The 16,020-nt window shown below is 45.7% G+C and overlaps 1 protein-coding gene across 2 annotated transcripts in view; it reads right to left on the reverse strand.

Annotated features, from left to right (window-relative positions):
- Positions 1 to 443: 443 nt before the first annotated feature.
- The window catches only part of LOC146861713 (uncharacterized), a 540,127-nt gene continuing 524,550 nt past the window's right edge, over positions 444 to 16,020 (reverse strand). For both annotated transcript variants that reach the window (XM_085646067.1, XM_085646066.1), the window contains exon 10: positions 444 to 3,170. In XM_085646067.1, the coding sequence (XP_085502193.1) occupies positions 2,467 to 3,170 (704 nt within the window). In that variant the 3' untranslated portion in view covers positions 444 to 2,466. The remainder of the gene's footprint in view (positions 3,171 to 16,020) is intronic.

Here is a 16,020-nt window from a genome sequence, read left to right on the forward strand (position 1 = left end):
TAAACTGGGGTGGCGTAGTGGGCAAAAGAACAATGGATTTAACCCAGATCTCTTGACTGGGGGAGAATGTCTGCATTGTCAGCATTCCGTCCATCATTTGTTTGTTGTAACGCTTTTCGCCCTAAGTGGGATGGGTATTCCCAGACGTGGGACCCGTGCTCACTACGCCACTGGAGTCAAGCTATCCTGGCTGAAGACGGCTGAAATGCCAGAAACCGGTCCTAGGATGCTTGATTCCGGTCCAGGGAAGACATGGCTTGGCAGTTCGGGCTGGACTGTTCCCATGAGGCACAGGGTCAAGACTGATTTGCATATGGCCATGTCTAAACTGGGGTGGCGTAGTGGGCAAAAGAACAATGGATTTAACCCAGATCTCTTGACTGGGGGAGAATGTCTGCATTGTCAGCATTCCGTCCATCATTTGTTTGTTGTAACGAACATAAGGTAGTGTTATATCTAGCCGTTCCCTATTAATTTTAGGTGGGGCTGGATCCATTGGGGAACCAGATTTGTATGCTTAGAGCTATATCTTTTAAATCTTCCAAAGAGGGTGGCAAGAACTCTAAGAGATGGCTGTCCCCAAATACAGGGATTTATCAGATTGGGAAAAATTGCTATTACGGGCCTTATCAGGAAAGGAATCATATATTTTCGATACCTTTGTAGCAAAAAGGTCTGCAATCTTGTTACACGACTCAGGAGAGCTAATGGCAGGAGCCATAGTTCTCTCTAGGGAGAATACGTCTTTAAGGATGGCAAATAGTTCTCAAGAGCTCTATTCTGTCATAATAAGCAGCACAGGTTTTCTTAATAAGGGAATGGTAGTTTTTTTGTGCTAACTTATAAGCAGCCTTATTACCATCAGAAACATCTTTTTTCCATTGACGCTTTAAGTGTTTGCAGGATTTTTTTTAGCTGTCCTTAGATCCTCATTGAACCATGCCTATTTAGTTAGTCCATGGAGCAACTACATCCAATGTTTCAGTGATCCACTTATCCACTGCTAAGTTTGCAGCATTAAAATCTTCTCCCAGTTGTGGCCGTCTCTGCTGAAGAACTTGGATAAAGCTCTCAGCATTATATCTGGACCATTTCCTGCATGGAATAATTAAGCCTATTCTAGCTGTGATTGGATGTTTGACTAATAAAATAGCGAATGCCACAAGATGGTGATCAGACCAAGGCACTACGATCGGGACATCAGCCTCCAACTCCAAACAGTTGGAAAAGATAGGATCCAGTACATGACCCAATAGATGTGTCGGATGAGTGGATTTAAGCTCTAACTGAAGGGCGGCTAATTCTTGACATAGGAATTGCGCCTCACTATTTGTGTGATCGTCAAAGTGTAAATTTAGATTGCCCAGAACAGTCAGATTGTTATAACGTAGCGCCTGTTGCACCACTTTTTCCACAAGGCTTGACATAAAATTGGTGGACGGGCCAGGGGGTCGGTAGATTAGAAAGCCACTGACCGTTTGATAATTATCCGATGTTATAGTAAAGAAAACTGCTAGGGATAGTTGGTAAATAATGGCTATTCCTCCTCTGCTCTTAATAGGGCGGTCCTGTCTGAGGATACCATAATCCTGAGGAAGAGCTTGTAGTATCTTGGGGGCAGAAGCCCCATTCAGCCATGTTTCCGTAAGGAACATGGCATCAGGTTGATTATCTGCAATATAATCAATTTAAATCTTATGCTTACTAAGTGACCTACAGTTAATAAATAGGAACTTTAATTTATGCTCTTTACTGGAGCCTACCATCAGTGTGGTCAATTTAAACGGGCAGTGGGTGCACCGCAATGTGTCTGCCTCAGTAGATAGAATGCTGCGCGCGTCCGCTGTGCACTTGGTCCCTCCTTGCCATTTATTGGCTGGGAGTTCTAAAGACTGGAGCGCTAACCTCCAAGATGGCGGCTGGACCGGAAGTGAGTAGGCACTGGTGGGTGGAACCTCCCCTTGGCTCTCTCCACAAAAACAGAGGTATAATGGCGGTGGACCGGAGAGTCAAGGGAGTTCCAACAAGGTAGGTGGCCCTAATATTTGAAAAACAGCAGCAGAGACAGAGCGGCTAAAATATATAGCAGTAGAAAGTACAGTAAAAAAAATGCTGTAATGAAAATCAAAGATTGAAAAGAAAAAAAACCCGAATGCTTTAAAACCAAGTAGCAAAGTGAGGCTAACACAGGAGGCACGAAAGTAACAGCCCTCTTACTATAGTAATGGTCATGTGATTTTCAACCTCGGCCTTCTGTGTTTTATTATCTTGCACATGCTAAAATTTGTAAATAGTTATGTGTTAGATATTGCCATTGTACTGCACAACCGACGAGTCTCATAATTATTTTATGTAACCAATCCACATTCTAAGACCTCATGGACTGTCTTCTATAATATGTACAGAGTTAAATACAAATACAATACTGTGTACCCAGTATGCATCTAGAATGAAATAATTTAGAATTTAAACAATTTCCAACATATCAAGCTCACATTTTTGTAGCATCTTTTCATGTCTTTTGTGGTGTCTCATGAGAGTGTCTGTTCGATTGAAGCGATTTCCACATATGTTGCACTGATAAGGTCTTTCGCCTGTATGCATTTTCTGGTGTCTATGCAAAGCTCCAAGCTGATTAAAGCTTTTTCCACAGATAGTGCAATGAAAAGGTCTTTCACCAGTATGTATTCTTTCATGCTTTATAAGATTTGATATCGCTGTAAAGCTTTTTCCACACACAGTACATGTGTGCCTTCTTCTTCCTTGATGTGTGCGCTGATACCCACTATGACTGTTCCTCTGTGCTATTTTAAGATTTTGAGTACAACTGTATGGTCTAAATGTTTGCAGTGCATCTGACTTACATGGAACATTGTTTTTATTGCTCAAAGCCCCCTCACATTTATTGTATGCTTCTGATGCCTGCACATGTGGTGCTAACTGATGTGAGTTGGAATTGGTAGGTTGACTGAAAACACTTTGCCACTCTGCAGATGTTCCTTCTTTCATTTCCCCATCCCTTCCTGACTGCATTACACTTAAAAAAGGCTTTGGATCATAAACATTCTGGACGAAGTTTGCTTCATTCTTTTTTGTCCTCAGTTTGCAGAATCTCAGTTTTTCATTACATTTTGCTGAATTTTCTTCTTTTGCCTTACTGGTTTCTTTACCTGCAGGTTTAAAATAAAAATGAAACAATGTCAGCTTTCTATGGGTGAAATGTACACAAGGATAATGTTATACCAAGCTATGTGGAGGCTTGTACAGGTTGTTTAACCACAAAAGAGCTGCTCCTAAAGTGATAACCACTATAAGGTTTGAGTTATATTGTGAGTGAGGACATCTCACAAAAAGTAACGGACTGGTCTCACACACCACCTGGTGTCATCGCCCTCTATCAAACCAAGGTTTAAGAGGGCGAGGACTGGTCAATGATGAAGCATGACACCAGGTGGTGTGTGAGACCAGTCCGTTACTTTTTGTGAGATGTCCTCACTCACAATATAACTCAAACCTTATAGTGGTTGTCACTTTAGGAGCAGCTCTTTTGTGGTTAAACATTCATAGTTTGAGGCTGCTAGCTCCTAAAACCCAGCGCCTCTTGTTCCCTCCTGCACACAGTATGGAGCTCGTGTTTTTGAGGCTTGTACAGTGCCTCAAAGGCAGACAACTGTTATAATCTAAACTGACGCATCAGGAGACTATGGGAGAACTGAAACAAACGCATGCTTAAATATATGGGCAGAAAGGTAAATAGCTGTTACCAGATTAATCAAAAAAGACGTTGAAAGTCTGTATATATATAAAAGGATAATTTTGCAGCTGCCTTTCTGTCATAGATCAGCATACTGCCTGTTAAAGCCATGGAGAAGCAGTGCCGGGATTGCCTTTTGGGCACAGCGCCTTCTTTTCTACAAGATGTTAGATTCAGTGGCGGCTCCACCACTAAGGCGGAGGAGCATCGCCTGACTGCTCTGTGAGCAGTTTGAAAAGGAAAACTAAAATGATAATAACTAATGTTGTTATCATTTTAGTTGTCCATCCTGCTGCGGTGCAGGGTGGTGTGGGTGAAGCTGCCTGGCCAGAGCAGGGGCAGTGGGAGGAGTGTTAAGCACACTCCTGCGCACTTGGCATGCTTGGTGGGGAAAATGCACAACCTCCCTGTCCCCATCTGAGCGCCGAACCATGGCGCTCAGAACAATCTGTAAGGCAGTGTCGTGATTGGGCAGGGGATTCTGGGAGGCTGTGTGCTTCCTGTTGCAGCATGGAGAAGACAACAGAGGAGAGGCGGCGGCGGAGGGCGGCACCCAGGTAAGACCTTTTATTGTATTTTTTATTCCCCCCCTCTTCCCCCACAACCCCTGTTCAGCAGTCTTTAATGGTTAGATTCCTGGCTCAAAAACAATATAATTTGGCATTAGTGTGGTATCACAGATAGTTTAAGCGTGCACAAAATTAGTTAGGAAACATTACTGCAGACTGTGACATTGTAAAGTCAGATAAACAAGATTGAGGAAGGTGGTCTGAATGCAAATAAAATTGTTATCTGATTGTGGACCATTAGATCGTGTAGAGCTGGTGCAAACCCTGAAACTTCCAATTCCTCTCGTACTACATACATGATTGTAAAACAATATATTTAACTTCCTATTCATAAATTGATAATTAACAAGAAATCATATCCGTAGTAATGAGTGGTCAGCAGCATTACTAGTCAGATCTTCAGAAAATCACATCTGAGTGGTCTGATTTCATTGACCCATACTTCATAAAAGGAGTCAAATGCTATTGCACCTAGTCTTTTTTGGAGAAGCCTCACAGATAGGCCCCACTAAAGTCAGGACAGCCAATAACAGAGAGACGTAGGCATATTTAAAACATCAGAGAGGCACACCGCAGAAATGGGATCATAGCGACCTCTGTTGATGCTTCAAATGGATTATAAAATCTTGATGAAAGTTCTGGCCACTAGGCTCCTCCCATTAGTGCTGCAAATGACACACAAAGACCAGAGCAGTTTCATCCCGGGATCCAACACATCCATGAACATCAGGTGGTTGCTTCAATTAATGGATGGATCTGTGGGTCCGGTCCTTTTTTGAGCAGTAGATGTCTTAAAGGCATTCAATAGATTAAACTTGAAGGTTCCTATTTGTAAGGCTTTTTTTAATGGAACTCAGTACTATATGCCAACCTCACACGAAGAGCTCTAACATGACACGTGATCTCTCATCCTTATACTAGTGGAAGGAGGGAATGGCATGGATGCCCCATCCCCACTCATATTAGCTATAGTAGTATAGCCCTTAGCAAATATTTTGAGACTTGAGGAGGGGAGATAAATGAATAACTGTCAAATGCAAGACCCACTTGACCTCGCTCTAAGCTGACAATAAGTAGATGTTTTTGAATGATGTACAGGATGGAGATGATGAGGATATAAGGGTTTAGAAGAGTTTGGTAGAAAATCAGGGCTTGAGGTAAAGTAAAAAAGAATTCAGCATTTTCTCTTTGCACCATTCTACAGACTGGGAGATACTACTGAAGGCCTGCCAAAGGTTGAAATGGGAACCTACAATCTTTTGGTATCTGGGCGTACAAATTTACCACCTGAATTTGATATACTCGATCGGAATATTAGATTCATGGTGTCAGAGATGAGGAATAGTGTAGCCTTTTGGAGGATTCTGCCATTGTTGATAGTGGGGAGGATAGTGTTTTCAAAAATGGTAGTTCTTCCTGCTTCTGTATTATTTTGCTTCTCCCCCAATGTGGATCCTGGGAAAGACCTTTCATGAGCTAGTTAATATACTACTTGATCTTGTATGGAGTTCAGGGAGACATATGAAATAACTTCACTTACCAGCGATGGAAGGGGAATCTAATGGCAGGTTCTGACACATAGGGGCCGATTACTATGCGCCCATAAAGGCTTCGACCGACGGTCAAAGCCTTCCGGGCCACATCGTAATCGGCCGCTCGGTTTACTTTCGGACTGCAGCATTACAATGGAGCCTGTCGTTCAGTCGCAACAGGCTTGTAATCCCAAAGGACGGGCCTTTCTGCCCTTGGGATTACTATTCACGGTTTCCGGCCTGGTTTCCATGCCTGCCTCTCCGACATGGAAACCATGTCGGAAAGCATGTTTGAGGGCCCCCTTGGGCGTGCAGCCTCCAGTTGCGGGTATGGTGCCCCCCTGTTGATCCCTGCACCCCGTGGCAGGCCCCTGCCATGGGGTACGGGGATGAACTGCACCTCCCATTTCCCTATGGGAGCATGTAATAAAACCACTATATGCCCGTAATGCATGCTCTCATTGGGAAATGTAGGAATGCGATCGAACACTGTTCGATCGCATTCTAATTAGGCGGTCGGGACCACCGACCAGAGGTCGGTTGGTCCCAGGACCAAGATGGTGTTGGGTGGACTCAAGTCTGCCCGACATCATAATTAGCCCCTTAGAATTAAAATCTGTAACACGGATCAATTGATGGGAGGGATGGAGGGGGTCCTGGGCATCCCAGAATGTGAACTATATTATTTGACTGCCCAACTACAATGCACAAAAGGGGGTGGTGATGGACGGAGCATCAGAACCAATCAAACACTCACACCCAGTCAACAGATCTGGGTTTGTTCCATCACCGTTCTTTAGCCCACTCTGCCACCCCAGTTCAGACATGGCCATATGCAAATCAGTCTGACCCTGTGCCTCATGGGAACAGTCCAGCCCGAACTGCCAAGCCATGTCTTCCCTGGACCGGAAACAAGCTTCCCAGGACCGGTTTCTGGCATTTCAGCCGTCTTCAGCCAGGCTTGCTTGAATCCAGTGGCAAAGTGAGCAAGGGACTCACGTCTGAGCATACCCTGCCAACTTATGGCGAGCAAAGCGGTACAAAAGGGGGTGGTGATAGACGGAGTATCAGAACCAATCAAACACTCACACCCAGTCAACAGATCTGGGTTTGTTCCATCACCGTTCTTTAGCCCACTCTGCCACCCCAGTTCAGACATGGCCATATGCAAATCAGTCTGACCCTGTGCCTCATGGGAACAGTCCAGCCCGAACTGCCAAGCCATGTGGCAGAGTGGGCTAAAGAACGGTGATGGATCAAACCCAGATCTGTTGACTGGGTGTGGGTGTTTGATTGGTTCTGAAACTCCGTCTATCACCACCCCCTTTTGTACCGCTTTGCTCGCCATAAGTTGGCAGGGTATGCTCAGACGTGAGTCCCTTGCTCACTTTGCCACTGGATTCAAGCAAGCCTGGCTGAAGACGGCTGAAATGCCAGAAACCGGTCCTAGGAAGCTTGTTTCCGGTCCAGGGAAGGCATGGCTTGGCAGTTCGGGCTGGACTGTTCCCATGAGGCACAGGGTCAGACTGATTTGCATATGGCCTTGTCTGAACTGGGGTGGCAGAGTGGGCTAAAGAACGGTGATGGATCAAACCCAGATCTGTTGACTGGGTGTGAGTGTTTGATTGGTTCTGATACTCCGTTTATCACCATCCCCTTTTGTACCGCTTTGCTCGCCATAAGTTGGCAGGGTATGCTCAGACGTGAGTCCCTTGCTCACTTTGCCACTGGATTCAAGCAAGCCTGACTGAAGACGGCTGAAATGCCAGAAACCGGTCCTAGGAAGCTTGTTTCCGGTCCAGGGAAGGCATGGCTTGGCAGTTCGGGCTGGACTGTTCCCATGAGGCACAGGGTCAGACTGATTTGCATATGGCCATGTCTGAACTGGGGTGGCAGAGTGGGCTAAAGAACGGTGATGGATCAAACCCAGATCTGTTGACTGGGTGTGAGTGTTTGATTGGTTCTGATACTCCGTCTATCACCACCCCCTTTTGTACCGCTTTGCTCGCCATAAGTTGGCAGGGTATGCTCAGACGTGAGTCCCTTGCTCACTTTGCCACTGGATTCAAGCAAGCCTGGCTGAAGACGGCTGAAATGCCAGAAACCGGTCCTAGGAAGCTTGTTTCCGGTCCAGGGAAGGCATGGCTTGGCAGTTCGGGCTGGACTGTTCCCATGAGGCACAGGGTCAGACTGATTTGCATATGGCCATGTCTGAACTGGGGTGGCAGAGTGGGCTAAAGAACAGTGATGGATCAAACCCAGATCTGTTGACTGGGTGTGAGTGTTTGATTGGTTCTGATACTCCGTCTATCACCACCCCCTTTGGTACCACTTTGCTCGCCATAAGTTGGCAGGGTATGCTCAGACGTGAGTCCCTTGCTCACTTTGCCACTGGATTCAAGCAAGCCTGGCTGAAGACGGTTGAAATGCCAGAAACCGGTCCTAGGAAGCTTGTTTCCGGTCCAGGGAAGGCATGGCTTGGCAGTTCGGGCTGGACTGTTCCCATGAGGCACAGGGTCAGACTGATTTGCATATGGCCATGTCTGAACTGGGGTGGCAGAGTGGGCTAAAGAACGGTGATGGATCAAACCCAGATCTGTTGACTGGGTGTGAGTGTTTGATTGGTTCTGATACTCCGTCTATCACCACCCCCCTTTTGTACCGCAACTACAATGCACAGGTGAGCAATCCAAAGGGACCGATGAGAAAGTAGTGGGGACTAAAGTCCCTGCATTAATAAAATCAATGGGTATCCTTGTACCCAAAAGTGGTACTGGGGCACTCGCATGACTGCTGAAAGTCCTCGTACACTGCTGGGCTAGTTGCCTCAAAAGAACATGCATAATTACATCTTATATGTCTGAGATATCACTAATGGGGGTGTCTGGACTTCATACTAGGGAGGGCACAGATTGTGCGTAGGCTTGAAAAGAAAAGGAACTCCCACTGCTAGGAGGTCTATACAATGTTGGGTTCCCTTAGACACTTCTAGGACCTAATATGGCACTATGATATTCATGTTGGACAATTCCTACTGCACGCATCCTTGGTCACAACAATAAAACGTTTCTGGAAGGAACGGAGTACCCAACCACACACACACACACACACACACACACACACACACACACACAACGGACTAAGTCTGATCTACACAGTAGGTAAAGGGATGACATTTGTGTCACTGCTGTATTACATATTCCTTTAGCTCTCTGTTTGCTGAATTGAATAAGGGAAAAATGAGAAGCGAGCATTAATAAGGTCATTGAAGAAGGAGACTAGGGACGGACATCCCGTTGCCGTCCTGCCATTAATGGACATGGATCGGACGAGCGGCGCCTGTGAGGTTCATTCTCAATTAATTTTTAATTATGTTTTATCTGCTGTTTATTTGTATTTGAAACAACATTTTGCACTATTGGGGGGTTATTAACAATTGAATTTGCTGCCTTCTGGAGTGTGTTATACTCCTTTTAGTTAGTTTGCCTGTTCACTTGAAGCTGCCCAGTCGCGGTCGGCGATCTTGTGTTGCCACGCGTTTTTGGCCGGTTAGCGCACCATTTTATGCACGCCGTCCCGCCATTACTCTATTTAATGGACACGATCGGACACACAGCGGACGCGCGAAGCGGGCGCGCCGCTGCGCGCCTAAGGCAAGCCTGTCTGCGCCCGTCCACATACGACCGGGGCCAGGGGCTATACCCCTGGTCCGATTAGGAGGATTCCCATAAGGTACTCCCACAAACAGCTGGTGGACCTTAATAGTGCATCGCTTTCTAACTGCATGGTATTCAATCCAGAGATTACGGATTCTTGCTGCCCTTGTTGTAGCTTTGCATTTGACACACACTCATACAAAGGATGCAGTTTTCGAACTTCTACCCCATGGATTAACAATGTTCAGGGTAATGTTTTTGTAAAACCTTGCAATACTTTTGATAAAGATTTTCGTTCACTCCCTAAGCATGTCAGATATTTTTGATCTTTTGACTAATGAGCAGCCTGATGCTATTTTTCTCACAGAAACATGGTTGCATGGGTGATGTGGGCCTGATATTGCAATCGCTTTACCTTCCAATTACACAATAGTTAGGAGAGACAGTGGAATATAAATGGGGGGAGGCATTGCAATCATCTATAACAACTCCTACACATGCATATTTAAAGATCTATCCTTTGTTGGTTGTGAGGCTGCGTTATTCAAACTTGCCATAACCCCCCAGTTTACTTTTTCAGGCATTTTGCTTTATCGCCCCCCCCTGGGCCCGCTGGGTCATGGGCTGACTCATTTCCTGACCTAATTACTCCCTACCTTTTGGACGCCGCTAATTTCACTATCTTGGGTGACCTGAACCTGCATTTTGATGACCTGACATGTGCTATTAGCACTGCACTTATTTTAGATCTAGCAGCTATGAACATTCTGCTTTGAAATTAGGGTTCCACCCAAGTTGCTGGCCACTTATTGGACCCTATTTTCTCTAATCTGCCTAACAGCTGTTGCCCCCCAGCTCTTCCAGTACTCTGGTCTGATCATTTCCTGGTGGGCTTTCGGGTCAAAAAATATCTATCTAGCCTAGCCCCGATTGCTCTCGGTCTTAAGTCCAATTCAAGAAATTGGGGTAAACTGGATATCAAAGCTTTTAACAAGCTTTTATCTAAGACTACCTCCATTTCTTGTCCAATTTCTTTAGCAGGTGCCATACACAATTGGATTCTTAATTCCACTGATGCTTGTCTTCCGTCGTCTGTCAAGAAGGTGAATAATCACCGGCCACCTGCCCCTTGGATTTCTGAGAGTCCAAAAGTGGAGAAAAGAAAATGTAAAGCGCCAGAGAGACACTGGAGAAAGAACTACGCTCCGGACGCCAAACTAGCCTATAAAAAGGCAAAAAGAGACTACGATTTACTCTGTAAAGCTGCACGTACGGAGCATGTGACCTCTACCACTTCTAAGGCACAGAATAACTCTAAGACGTTGTTCAAGCTTGTCAAAGAAATGTCTGGCACAGCATGCCAACCCAAATCCCCGGATATCACTGAATCGCAATGTGAAGATCTTTCTCAATAAAGTTGAAAAAATATACTCCGTACTTAATGTGCCGATCAATGCCATACAGCAAACCAAGATTCTTCCTCAGTCAATTAGGAGCACGGAACCACAGGTCTGTGCATCCTCCGCACCTATCAGCAATTTAGAAACTTGGGTGCCTCTGGATAGAACTTGTTTCAGGCGGATTTTGGACAGCCTTAGATCTGGTTCTCTTAGGGACCCTATCCCCATCTCTGTGCTCCAGAAACTCGAACAGTCCTCTCTGCTGTTAATTATGGAGTTGCTCAATGCCTCCTTAAAGGAAGCAAAGGTTCCATCTGCATGGAAGCACGCGATGGTTCTCCCACTTTCAAAAAAAGCTAATGCCGACTCCGTGCAATTGTCTAATATCCAGCCCATTTCTTTGCTGCCGGCATTTTCCAGAATTTTGGAAAAACATATCAACATTCAACTGACGTCATTTGTTGAATCCTAAAGTTTTTTGCATGGCTCGCAGTCTGGTTTTAAACCAGGCTTTATAACTGAGACTACTCTGCTCGAAGTTACAGAAATGATACGTAACCATGTTGATACAGTGGAAACTGTGGCGCTTATAATCCTGGATTTAAGTGCCGCGTTTGGCACGGTTTCTCATACCGTGTTACTGCAAGCTCTGCAATCACTGGGAGTGACTGGTTCAGCACTCAATTGGCTTGCTGATTTTCTGACTAATTGCATGTTCCAAGTCTTTTCTCCCACGTCCAGTTCCAATACTCATTTATCACCTTATGGGGTTACCCAAGGTTCTATCCTTAGCCCTCTGTTATTCAACATCTACGTCAGGCCTCTGGCGAAGATTGCTGAAGATGCTGGGCTGTCTCTTTTTTCCTATGCGGATGACACCCAGATTGTTTTCTCCCTTTCTGCAGAAAGGGCGTCTAAATCATCATCTCTTCAGTCTGGGCTGAGGAACATAGCAGGTTGGATGCAAGCCAACCTGCTTAAACTCTATGGTGAAAAGACGGAGGTACTGATTCTAGGTAAGAATAAATACCTGTGGGGACCTCAACACTGGCCGCCTGAAATGGGCTCTCTGCCCCAGCCAAATCATCAGGTTCGGAACCTAGGCATTATAATCGATGACCAGCTATCAATGAGGCAACAAGCGGTGAAAGTGTCTTAGACCTGCTTTACTATTCTCAAATGGCTCAGGAAAATATTTTGGATGTTGCCTTTGTCTACGCAACGAACTGTGGTCCAAGCTCTTGTTACCTCAAGACTGGACTACGGCAACATTCTGTATCTAGGAGTCAACAAGGACGTGTTATGCAAATTACAGTTGGTGCAGAATGCGGCGGCTAGGTTACTTTGTAAGTTTCACAAAATAGTTTCCATCTCAGGCTCTCTTAGAGATCTTCATTGGCTCAGGGTTGAGAATCGTATTAAATTAAAAGTCCTGAGCTACATCTTTAAGATCAGATTTGGTAAGGCACCCCAATACTTGAATGCCTTAGTTCACCCCTATCTTCTTTCACGTCCCTTATGTTCTGCCATTTAGGCTAAAGGTACGGTGCCTAGGACCAGACTGTGGTGAATGGGCAGTCGGTCCTTCTCCTGTCTAGGTCCCTCTTTGTGGAACTCCCTCCCTATGTCACTGCGGACCGAAACTATATATGAGAATTTTCGTAAGTGTTTAAAAACCTGGTTGTTTAATATGTAGTACACCTCCTTTCCTCTTCAGTTCCTGACAGGTGGCGCTGGGAAACCCTTGGGTAGCTGTGCGCCTTATAAGATTAAAATAACATAACATAACATCGAACAACACCCAGAAAGCTTTTAGCAATGCTTGCTTCAAGCTGATACTATTACATTTCATACACATAGGAGGACCTACACATTCTATCCTCTTGCCACTGCACAGTGCCTTACGTGTGGGAATGCAAATACGGATTTTCCCACAAAGTATGGGTCTGCAGTCCTGTATGAGAGCTGCAATGGGAGAGGTAGTGCTGCTTTTAAATGAAGCGCCATGCAGACAAGAGAGATGGATACGGGAGGCCTTCTACACCTTAGTAACAGGAAAAGCAATAGTATGTTTGCCAAATTTGCTCTGGCAAATAGTGATGAGCTGGAAAGTGGACGGTGGGCTTAGCCTAAGTAGAAATCAAAATTGCAGGAGCTGGCTGTATGCAATAGTATGTTTTTACACATGAAGGTTAAAAGAGGGTTGAGGAAGTCTGACTTAGCCCGGGCATGGGATGCAATACTCTAGGCCTTTGTGGTTTAGAGGTAGATTGTGACCGGCCTTAGTGATACTCCAATAGATGGGCATAAGCAACACAAGGAAAGGGGCCCAAGAATAGCTTTCCTGGCAGTCTTAAGACAGTAACAAGTGTTGAAGGGATGCTATTACTCAGTACGGAGTTCTTGATACCCCCATGACATTGTACTGACATTGGTTAAGACAAGGTTTTTGGGTACGTGACAAGTATACTGTTTTAACTGTTGACGAGAACCACTATTGTAATGCAGAGTTGAATTGCTGAATGCCAAGGTCATAATTACTAGTACTTATACCAGAGATGTGTTTCTTCCTAATGCACTGGCTGTTTTTATACACAAAACAATAACATATGTAAACAAGCATTTGCAATGCAATAGGTTTCACATTTGTCAGAGTTACAGCTTTTGGCGTTGTAAATCACAATGTCTTTTACCTATGTGTTTTGGTTTGGAGTGTAGTGGATGTATGAACAGACTAGGACTGAGAATGGGGAATTACCACTGGCAACAGAAACAGATTCAGCACTGCCTAAAGGACTTAGACTGGAGGAGCTACTGACAGGACCAGAGAAGCAGCTAGCAGCACTACCTAGAGGACTTAGAATGAGGAATTACCACTAGGAACAGAGACACAACTGCAGCACTGCCTAGAGGACTTTGAATGGGGGGGGTCACCGACGGGACCAGAGTAGCAGCTAGGACTTTCTAGGGGACTTAGAATGAGGAATTATCACTGGGACCTGAGAAGCAGCTAAAAGCACTGCTGTCGGAGCTGGCGTTCTCCTACACAACATACATCGTATCCAATCCACTACAAACAAAATTATAAATTAGTAGATTTAAATATAGCCCTACTACCTGGGCAAGGAACAGTTACCTTCCCTGTCACTGCCCAAGGGGGTTTGGAATCCATCCTCCTCCAGGACTTGAGATCTATGGGCATCTTGTCTCATAATGGAACTTGGACAACAGGGCTACCGTGTGCATCCTCGCCCTCTATCCACTGCAGAACAGCATAGTAGCCTGTTCCTCCTGCCCTTTCCGACACCAGACAAAAAGTGTGCATTCCTCATCTCCCAGGACAGCAACCTTTCTCCAGTGCGGAGATCTGGGCTGCTGCGTACTTGCTCCCTCCTCCCTAAATAACAGGCTTGCAGCTCTGTTATCATCTACCGCCCCTTCACGCATGCGCCCCTGTCACACACTGCTCAGCACTGTGGAACCATACATTCACACCTACCACCCAAAAAGAGGAGTAGTACTATAGCTTTGTTCACAGCTCCTAAAAGGACAGGTGTATGCATCCTTTGCAAGGCAGGGGCAATTCATTTTGTCATACACCCTCCATCCTATTCCTGCAAGTACTGCCTGAGTTTGCTCTACGAGAGGCTTAAACACCACCAGGAAAGACGCAACTCCTGTGGCTCCTCTCCCACCCTGCACCAATAATGCAGTAATCATCTATTAGCATTACTAAATACACAACTACTGTCAAAGCTGGCTTGTATACAGTGCTTCCTTAGCATATTTGTGAGATGTAATTACACTGTGTGAGAAGGAGCGCTTGGATGACGTACACGCAACTTGTTTGCAGCAGCAGGAGCTCCGAGGGTATCATCCATCCCTCAGATAAATCCACTCCGCAAAGTGCATATGCTGCCCTGGTATGGGCTACCATTACTCTACAGCAGGGCAGAAAGGATGCTCCACAGACCAGTACTCCAAACTTGTCCCTCCACCAAATACCCAGACACAAGTATCACAAACTCTTGCTGGTGGGTGGGCCTTCTTACTGAGGCACTTGACAGCGGATGCCCACAGGGATTTCACAATGGGTGGTCACCTTCTAGCCCTGCCCAAGGAATCCATGAATAAAATAGATATTGGGATATCCCTGAGTTAGTTTTTATTAGTCTGTCTGCACTTTTTTCCTTTATGATCCTGACCTTTTCTATAGGTTTGTACGGTCTCCCCCACCCTATTGCTCCACCTCATGCGTTGGTCTGCATAGAGGTGTGTCTAGCAGCCCAATGATAAAACATGCCACAACTTTTTGTGGGTGAGGGCAGTTTTTCAAAGAATTGTACTTTGCCAGTTTTACCTCTCTTAACAAGGGATCTATACACTCCTGCTTCTCAGTGTGTGACTAGTTATACTCAGAGGTGGTCGAAGTAGGGGATCTCCATCTCCATCTTCTTTGTGTGTGGTTAATTTCTCAATGGGTACCAAGATTATACCACTATCTGAGGCTTGGTTGGGGTGAAACAAAAATAGACGTAACAAAACAATTCTTGGGGATGGGCAGCAACTTCTCCAGGATGCCACAAAGCTACAGGAGGATAATGGTTAGTCTGTGACTTCCAAACAGCCCTCCCCACAGCCCCATGAATGCCTGAACCAAGTACCCACCTCACCACTGCTGGAATACACCTCGATTTTGAGCCAGGAATCCTCCAGCCCAGCAAACTGCATCACGTTCAGGGCTGGCCAGCCATCACCTCTGCTGCTCCCTGCTGCCACCACCGCCAGTCTCTTAAGCAGCAGCCGTGCAGCACCAACAAACAGCTGCTGCCCGAGCATGTGTGCGCATAGACTAGGCTGTTGAAGTCACCTCCGCTTCCTTCTGCCGAGGCCCCACAGCTGTCTCCGGCCACTTTCCCTAGCTGAGCCCCTGTTGAAGGCTCTGTATGGTTGCGACGCTGCAACTTGTGGAGCATGAAAAGCGAGCAGTGCCCGCCGTCATGCACACATCACCGAGCGGAGGAGATCCCAAGACTGGAGAATAAAAAATAGACAAGAAACAAAAGTGGGCGCTGTGCTGAAACATGAAGAGCTGTGCCCATTAACATA

This window comes from Triturus cristatus, chromosome 3_1, assembly GCF_964204655.1.
Source record: "Triturus cristatus chromosome 3_1, aTriCri1.1, whole genome shotgun sequence".
NCBI classification, from domain to species: domain Eukaryota; kingdom Metazoa; phylum Chordata; class Amphibia; order Caudata; family Salamandridae; genus Triturus; species Triturus cristatus.